Raw genomic sequence first — 10,068 nt, forward strand, 5'->3', positions numbered from 1 at the left:
TGGTATAATTCATCTCTACGCTTCACTTTAGACTGGGTGTGTGCAGGAAGACACTACGGAAGCAGAAGACAGTGGAAGTTTAGCAGGCCACATGTGTAACGTCAGCAAATTCACATACAGTATGTTCTGAAGAAACATGTTGTGCCTCTGCTGACCTCTCCTGTGGCACTGTCTGTGCAGTCCTGCCAGCATGACATGTTTGTTGAGATGACAGCAGATAAATGATGCTTTAAACATGTCATGGCAACTGCTGCATCGGGTCACATGACTACAGCAGTCTGATATATATAGGCCTGCTCTTAAAAATAAAGGTTCTAGTGATATCCAGGATTTTACAGAAAATGCCAAGAAAAGAAATCTAGTGCTTTAAAAACTGATTTCAATAACTTCCTAATCTACGTTTTCTTTAAAGGTGCTATATAAGATTTCTCAACTCGTAAACAATGTCAAATGAGGAGGTTATATGCAAATATAAAAACAGGCCATGTGGATGTTTGCCTTTAATAGAAAGCTCCATGCTGCGCTCTGCCTGCTTTTACAAAGTGGAATGGGAGGTCGCTCTCGAAGTCTCATTATAAATGCAGGGAGGTGCGTAAGTTTCCAAGGGCATTGCTTAACAAACACACCCCAGCCGTTCAGACTGCTGGAAAAATTTAAAGGGGTCATATGACGTTGCTAAAAAGAACATTATTTTGTGTATTTGGTGTAATGCAATGTGTTTATGTCGTTTAAGGTTAAAAAAACATTATTTTCCACATACTGTACATTATTGTTGCTCCTCTATGCTCTGCCTTTCTGAAATGCGTAGATTTTTACAAAGCTCATCGTTCTGAGAAGCAAGGCGTGCTCTGATTGGCCAGCTATCCAATGCGTTGTGATCGGCCGAATACCTCAAACGTGGGATGGAAATGTTATGTCCCCTTACTGTATTGTGATGCCGTGTCCTGGCACGACGACACAAAAACAATAAAACCCATTATAAACGAGGCATTTGTTGCATCAAGTGGGGACATAATTACTGATTATAATGACTTATACTGTCTTTTTACACATCGCGCCGTGCAAACATTACCATGTCTGCATTTGTGATCGGAGAAACGGCAAACAACAAGCACTACTCTACACTGCTCAAAACTCACGTTTAAATCATCAGTGGCAAATTCTTTAAATAAGAAAACATACTTACAGGCTGTGAGTCAGAAGCGCCAAACTGTCCTTGCAAAGTTGGAATTGCCCCACTTTATAGAAACAGCCCTTGTGCACAGCTGGCAGGCTACTCTCCCAGGTTCAGGAAACAGTCCTCCGTAAAATGCGCTGCACACACTCTAATATTTGGGTTGAACTGTTCTGGAACAGTTTTGTAAATACAACTTAACCACTGATTTCTAGTTGTGTCCTCTTTTGGAAGCCCAAACAAAGTAGTTTCGCTTTCACAACGAAACACAGCGTCTCCAGGACATGGTGCCGGCGGCAGCAACAATACTACAGCGACAATAAAAATCACGCCCCCTTTCTTTGCGTACACGTTTGGGCGGTGTTTTGCAAATCTTCCCACACCATGACGTAGACATGTGGGGGTGTGTTTAAATGAGCCGTTTTAGGAGGGCATGGTTGAGGCTTAACTTTTATAAAGAATATCTCTTTGGTTTTGAGACTTTAGTCTTTGCAACTTCAGGGATCTTATCTATGCACAAACAGCTTGTAACACTCCAAAGAGAAAGGTAAACTTGAAATCATATGACCCCTTTAACATACTGGGCCCTATTTTAACGATCTAAGAGCATGATCTGAAGCGCATGGCGCAGGTGCACGTAGGGCGTGTCCGAATATATTTTGCTAGTTTAACGACGGAAAAAGTTAGGAATTACACAAGCTTCAGTCTGGGCCCAACCCTTACGAAGATCTAAGATGACTGAACACCTGAGAAGAGATGATGCCAACCCCTCAGAAGACCTCAGATGATGTTAACCCTGGAACAACATATAAAACTACCAAATTTGACTTAATCACAACGTTTAATAGCAATCGCAAAGTTTAATCGCAACATATATTCATTGCAGTTAACGGTGTTCACTGTCTGTTTGATTACGTGTTATTTGTAACTAACTGCATGATTTTTACTATACATTTCTTTATGAAAACTTCAGGTGCCAGGCAAAAGCGCATGGTTCAAAAGGGTTGTACCTATTGTCTTAATGAGTCCTGGGTGTGTTTTGGGCGTAACGTGCAATCAATCAATCAGAGTCTCACCTCCCATTCCCTTTAAAAGCCAGTTGTGCTTGCAGCATGGTGGATTTGGTATTTACATGATAAGAGCAAAGACTAAACGCTTCTCCAGAGAGGAAACAGATCTGCTTGTGCTGAAGGTTAAAGCATTCACAGTAATAATCTTTTACATTTTAATCCTTTCATTTTTAATATTTGGCATGTGGTGCATATTACGAACACGCCCCTTAAATAAAAAAAATACTGCGCCATTAACTTTAGACCAGGTTTTTGTTGGTCAAAGGCGCGGTGTTTTCAGTTGTCTCAAAATAGCAACGCGCCAACAATGTGCCTGAACACACCTCATTTTCAGACCTGCACGCCCATAGGTGAACAGATTGGTGCAAGTGTATTTGCTATTTAAACAAGGTGGAACTGGACATGAAAATGATAACTGATACTAGCAAAAAATGCGCCTGGCGTTGCATTGTGCCGAGTGTATGATAGGGCCCGATATCTTTAAATGGGTGTGCTGATACTATATTTAAAAATCATACAGAGCACCTTTAAAGAAGTCTATATCAACTCACGAACCCTATGAGACCAAAAATGGATCTTGATAAGAACTGGATTCAGTGTTGAACCGCAGAAGAACCTTTATTTTAAGAGTTTAGACTTAGATACACAGTTTGACCTTTCTGTGGTTAAACTCTTGAGTTGACCTTTCTTAACCCAGAGGATGTTGATTAATACAATCAAAAGACAATAAAGGCAAGGAGAGGATTAATCAAGGGTTTGCTTAAACAGCGAACCCACCCAAAAACACAATAACTTCATCACCTCTGAATCAGTGATAATTAGACTTTACCCTCTGATCTTGTTTCATTTGATCCTTAATCACAGAGACTTTATATGCACATGCAGTCAGCTTTGGTTATTTGTCATTTAGCAGATATTTTGGAGTGATTTAAAGTACATTTCAATACGAAGACAAGATCTGGGGTAAATGCATTATTCAAGGGTACAATCAAGGGTACAATAAGTCCACAATGGACATCAAGATTCACTACATGAAAACAAAATAACTGATCCCATTTACTTTCTTAATACATGTTCCTGGTCTAATTGTGAATTATTCATTAGTGCACATAAAAAAGTGACTTTCATTAATTATTCAACTTTGATTAAAAGTGTTATGTTCAGAACAGCATACTACTCTTATTATTTTCCATGTAAATTTTGTGTTTGCATGGAATACCCGCCCAACACAATTATTCAAAATGTGCAGCATTTACCTTTTATTTCCAATTTGATGAATGAATAGGACGTGATACCAATTGCAACTTTTACATTTTGATCACACTGTTAAGAATTAAGACATTTTTACCACAAATTTGGATGTGAATGCAAAACATCCTACTGTAAGTTTTGACAGCTGCTTGATACTGAATTAAACATGCAACATAATGAGGTCATGTGACAATGCAGCAGTATGCAGTACACTGGTATTTCATTCTGAACATAAGTTTCTAATCTACTGCCTCCAGGTTATTGAAAAAATATTATGAAAGCTGGGAATGAGATATTTGTTTTGTCTCTGCTTGATAAGTTAATGAGAAATAATATTGATCACTTGAGTTAAAATCAGGGTGCAGGAAAAGCTTTCCAGATTTTAAAGGGTGTAATGATGCAGTGTGTATGTGTGTGTATACTGTAAGAAGAAGAGCCAGGTGAGTAAGGTTAGGAGAGCAGGGCTTGATGCAGAGACTGTGGCCCAGCGCAGAGCCTCTCTGCTGGGCATTATTGCTGGCTCACACCCATCTGCTGGTGGTCTGGCTCTGGTTCCTCCTCCACGTCTGCGTGATACTGATCGAATGTGTCATCGTCAATATCTGGAAGACCCAGGAGCTGCAGAAGAATTTCACAATCAATCCAAACTGAATAGAATAGAATCAAACAGAACAGAACAAAACAGAGAATTCAAATTTAACATGCATTGGCATTCCAGAGATTCCATTATAAGATTGTAAACACATAGTTTTGGCTCTAAAATCTGATTGCATGTGTCACGTTTGAAACATTTAAAAAACGTCTGTACACACGTCACACACGCGAGAATTGTCAAGCATGGGGGAAAAATTATTAATCACTTTGATTAATAATATGCACACTCTTTGTCAATGCCAAAAAATGTAAGAGCTTAGGTTTTCTGTTCTGTGAACAGTTGCTTTGTTTGAGGAAAAAAATAAATAAATATACAACTTATTTTCATTTGATATAGTTGCTTTAGTTAAAATGTGATTTTCAGTCATCGAGATCTGGCAGGAGAAGCACATTTTTCTGCTTTTCAGTTTTTCTCATGCATGAAATCACCCACATACCAGCAAACCACTGAGACCATGCAACAATAATGACGATTCATAGCAAAATAGTACAGACATCAGACAAGACAGACAAGGCCTCTGAAACTGGTACAGATTTGCAGGAAACTGCCAGCTACATGCATATTTCCAACATTTTCCCAACTATTATGTAAGCCTTACATTACGCCTCAAATGACAAGGGAATTTATAGTAATAAATCTCAAAAATGGCTTGGGTATGCAGAGCATTCACAGCTTATATGGACTGCTAGGCAAAGGTTATGCATTACAAAACTAATGAATTATATTATGTGGCTGTATAATTGTTTATAGTGCTTATTATTATTGAGAAATATACAGTAGAGTGAGACTTACAGGCCTGAAGGATCTGAAGACTTTGTCCAGCACCTCCAGCAGTGTTTTCTTCCCGCAGGAGGAGATGTAGTCCTGCGCGAGCTGCAGGAACGGCAGACAGTCCTCGCTCTCACTCCACACATGCTGAAAACACACAGTTAAACACATCATTTTACCAGTTTCACAGTAATACAAACATTTCATATTTCAACCGAATTGTATTACTGCTCGATTTTTTTCTCAAATGCTTATTTAGCTAAATTTGGTGTCTTTTTTTTTTTATAAATACACTTTCTTTTACATTTCTTTTACACTAGCAACACCACATTGATGGGTTCGATTCTCAGTGAGTGCTTGATAAAAATCTGTATAAAAATCTATATTAAATGCAATGTAAGTCACTTTGTATAAAAGCAAGCAGTAAATGTACATTTGTGTTTTTCATGTTCATGAAAACCTTTACACATCCACATCTGTACATACAATATATTGTCTCTTGTCTTTTTGTCTATTGTGTATTGTTTTCACATATTTATTTTTAATCACTTGTTGATTTTGGTATCTCGTCACTTGTCATCCTGTCTGTCACCAAGACAAATTCTGTGTGTGTTTAAGCACACTTGGCAATAAAGCTCTTTCTAATTCTGATTCTGATTGATGATAGCATTTGCAATAGGGAGAATTTGTTTGTCAGATGGAAACTACAATCAGACTAAAAATATGCAGGCGTAAAAAAAACATTTTTTAAACTCAAACTCCCTGTTATTTTTATTTCTGGATTTATAAAATGTCCATATATGGTTAAAAGGAATTCTCTGAAGTCAAAGTTGAGCTTCCAGCAGAGAATCTGGGACACTAAAACTCTTTGTCCCGTTATATTTATCCGAGCGAGAGGGACCATTTTTCAGTAGATGGCCCAAAAAAATCTTCTCCTACCAAACTGCATTTGAGAAAAATTGTTAATGAGGGAATAGAATAAGAATAGAAAACAACAGAGCAGAGAATTCTAATAAAATAAGTTTACACCATTCCAGTGTGTGTAACACCTAATCTAAATAGATGTGTAATACATTACATTTTCTGTTTGTTATCTGCTGTTTATTGCAATTTGAAGAGACAGATAACAATAAAAGCTGATGTGAAATTACACAGATAAATGTTTAGTTTGCTGAATGCTGAAGCGCAATGATATAAGGACTGTTTTAGTGCATGTGTGTTTGAGAACATGCACAACACATCATCCATCTCTGGAGCTCCCTGTTCAAGGTGCATGGCAAATGGTGCTGATATTTCAGTCCTTCTGGTTCCTCTAGACCTCACAGGGAAATTTAAGATGATCTCAAAACTCATTTTGCAGCTTTTTGTGCATGTGATTTTATGGCTATCATCTATATGCATGTGTACTAGAAAAACTAAAATTCAGTGTATATACGGAGGTAAAATTCGGCAGGATTCTAATGCTCAATAAAAGGTTATTAATATTGTTATGTCCCAGCCCAACTTCCTGTTTCAGCGGGGAACATCAACACATGGTGAATGAATTCTACATTCTGTCTTCCTCCAGAGATATCCGCTCAAGCTGTGTTGTGAGCAAATGCCTGAAGCACTGTATTGAAAACTTTCTTTTACTGATTTCAGAGAGACAGAATGGTTATTTATGCTCCTGTCCAGAGCTCAGATGAATCAGAAGGAAAAAACACTGCAGGCCAAACCAGAGGAGCTCCAATTCAACTCAGTTGTCTTAGTTAGTTATGAGTAGTTTTGCTAGAGCATCATTCTTATAGTCATTATTTTATTTTAAAGTCAACATTAGTGGCCATTCACAACCCCTTATACTTATAATCCAAAATATTTCCAAATGAACAGATTATTCAATCAGAATTAAATTAAATTGACTGTGGAAAGGTCTACAAGTAAGCTAGACTGAATGCAAGCTTGTTAAAATAATGTCTAAACAGCTATTTGGGTATTGGTTAACATTATCCAATCACCTGAATGGCACTTTTATATGCAGCGTAATAACATTCTTTGAAGTTGTAAATAAAACATTTCTGTCATGACAACTCTCGGCGGGATTGGCATGGTAATGCACATGACAATGTTAATGTATGTGGTCTTAGAGGACTAGATCTGCTACTGCTAGACTTGTTACTACCAATACATCCACAGCATGCTGCTGTGAGCATGTAAGAAATACTGCTGCTGCACTTATAACATTATGTATAACCCCATATAGCATACATGATCACCCCGTAGCAGATCTATTAATACAGGTGGAGCTGGGGAAGGTGGAGGGTTTCTGAAGCACACTGCTACGGCAAACACTAGCCAAGTATTTGAATGTTGAGCAGCGAGCTCATTGGCCACTGACACAGGAGAGAACCAATCAGCTGTGACATGAGATAATGATGTCATTATTTCATATTGAGTAAGATCAGTGGTTCTCAAAGTGTGGTACGCATACCACTAGTGTTACGTGAGCTTTCTATAGTGGTACGCAGAGGAATCTCTGAATTAAATATAAATTAGGCCGCGTGTCCACCAACAAGTTTTTTTTTTTGGTCTTTTTCATGCTAAGCACTCGGGGGTTTTTTTCTCGGCGCCGAGAGTTGAAGAATGTTAATCTTTGGGTAAAACTTAGCGCTCATTATTGTCACTTTCTAGTCAGCCAACCAGTTATTATTATTATTTTTTTTACTTTTTTTATTTAAAAGTTAAATAAAAACTGTAATTTACTGTACTTAAATGTTAAGTACAATACATTTTCATTTAATCTTTATTTAAGTACAGTTTTTTAACATTGAAGTACAGTACAGTATTCATTTCACTTTTAGGTACAATATATTTTAATTTAATAATTAAGTTTTTTATTTACCTGGAAGTAAGCACGGTGCAGTGCTAAAGTTCAAACTGTGTATTTACAATGTTTTAACTGGCTGAAAATAATAAATATTCTTATTAGGAATAAAACTGACTCGTTTTTTTTTTCTTTTTTACTGTGCATAGTGCTATACTGTATTTTAATGTCGGTCATAATGGTGGGACTTGGAAAGCCAAATATTTTCTGAGGTGGTACTTGGTGTAAAAAGTTTGAGAACCACTGAGTTAGATCTATCGGACTGCACCATCTGAGTTTCATGCCAGAACTCTGAATATATATATATATATATATATTAGAGCATGTTTTACAAGAAAAAAACTATTTCAGTCTTTCTACTTTAAAATTTAAATTCAGTGCAATACTTGCTGTTTCTTTGTAATAATTTACTAGCTATTTCCGAGTGAAAATTATTTCTACACCAAGTCTAGAAAAAATGCTTCATTTTACTTTTCTAGAATTTCATTAGGGCTACATATTATCAACATGACAAACTGAGAGAACATTTGCACTGAAAATTACTTATTGTATTAGTGACATGCACAAGTATTATGTTTAGTTGCTTTAAAATGTTCAAAATCCTGTTAAATTCTAGGATCAAATGCACAAAAATCACAGATTTTTAAAGTGCTCTTTTTTAATTGGATTCACTGTAGATTTATCTATTAATAAAGTACAATCTCTTGCTCTCTCTAGCTCTGTGATCCTGCTGAACTGTGTATTGATCAGCGTGAGTAATTAGATCCCTGTCCTGCCAGTGCATGCGCTGATATTTGTGTGAGCTCTGGGACTCCGGTGCAGCAGTCTGATGCGGTCTGGTCATGTGGTGTGATGTGAGGGAACTACAGTAAACTCTTGTGGTTCATTTCAAACCTTTAAACTGATTCCTGTATGGAAAGCAAACATGACAGACACGTGAAAGAGGAGCATCGATGCAAATACTGCATGTGTTTTTACTACATCACAGCACAAAAGACTGAGAATATCTGCACTATTTGTTCCTCAGTGACAGTGTCTAGGGAGCTGTTCAGCTTAAGACCTTTGTGTGCTGATAAAACACTTGCAATAATGAACCATGCCTGTCTAACCAGGCTATATATATATGTGTGTGTTTGTGTGTGTTCACATCACTTCTGAAGAGCAATGTTGAAATTTTCACTGTATTTTCTTGCCCTTGAAGTACATTTTGCAATATATTTTGGTAAATGAAGGCTGAAACTTATAAAAAATATATATATTTTATTGAGCTTTACCGTTTACAAGACATTTTTAGCATATATTTAAATTTTATTTTGGCCAGAAAACGTTTTTTTAACACAGGATGGTACTACCATGTGTCTAACAACGATGCTAATACCATAGTAGCATGCCCAAAACCCATAGTACTTTCTGTAATGGAGACGAGAGAGCATTTAGAACACAACAGCATCCGCACCCGGGCGCGCGCGCAGCTCCCCCTCCTCCCCAGGCTCTTGCTCGATTATGTCATACTTACAAAATTGTCGGTTCCTCCGGTGAGATTGTCCGGGCAGAGCACGTAGAACGAGATCCCGGGCTCGGCGTAGAAGTCCAGCCGCCTCTCGTCCACGTCCTCGGCGAAGATCAGGTCAAACGGGTTCCCGGAGCACCATTTCTCGGCGGTGTCCACCAGCTCTTTGAACTCCATCCTGCCTGACGGACTGACGGCGCACCTGAGCCGCGGATGATGCTGAGGATGCGGATGCGGATGCTGAGCACTAAGGCTGCGTCGCCATGGTGATCGCAGATGATTCCGGTTCTGCTTCTGCTTGTGCTGCGCTCTCACTGTCTCATATCGGCCTGTAGCTGAGTGTTCCTGATCTGGACCTGCAGGACCGGACCCGCTTCAGCCTCCTGTGCGGAGAACAACGCCTGTCACGTGACAACACATGCGCCCATCGTCTTCAGCTTCACAAGGAACCGTCTCTAAAGAGACAGCTGTCCCCACAACTGTATACACAACATACCTACTCAATATTATCCAAATATATCAATAATCAGAATAAATGTCATCTCATTTTGATCTTGTATAGTAAATATGAATTACAAACACTAAAATAATAATAATTTAATCTAATTTAAATTTAAAAGCTATATATTAAATTATACAGAGCAACATAATAACAATTAACAATTAATTTAAATGTAATCAAAAATCGTTTTGTAACGAATATTCTATTCTATATTCTATATTGTATCATAGACATTACATTTAGTTGGGTTTACACCCAACAGTGTCTTAAAGTTAACA

General features: G+C 37.8%; 1 protein-coding gene across 1 annotated transcript; it reads right to left on the minus strand.

The window, feature by feature from the left end:
- Nucleotides 1-2,416: 2,416 nt before the first annotated feature.
- Nucleotides 2,417-9,698, minus strand: LOC306885164 (maturin). Its single transcript, XM_079441520.1, has 3 exons — nucleotides 9,295-9,698; nucleotides 4,943-5,065; nucleotides 2,417-4,113 (listed from the first exon to the last, which is right to left on the minus strand). The coding sequence occupies exons 1-3, from the start codon at nucleotides 9,463-9,465 to the stop codon at nucleotides 4,006-4,008; spliced, it is 402 nt and encodes a 133-aa protein (XP_079297646.1). The 5' UTR covers nucleotides 9,466-9,698; the 3' UTR covers nucleotides 2,417-4,005.
- Nucleotides 9,699-10,068: the final 370 nt, after the last annotated feature.

The sequence above is a fragment of the Barbus barbus genome (genome assembly GCF_936440315.1).
Source record: "Barbus barbus genome assembly, chromosome: 19".
Taxonomy (NCBI): Eukaryota; Metazoa; Chordata; class Actinopteri; order Cypriniformes; family Cyprinidae; genus Barbus; species Barbus barbus.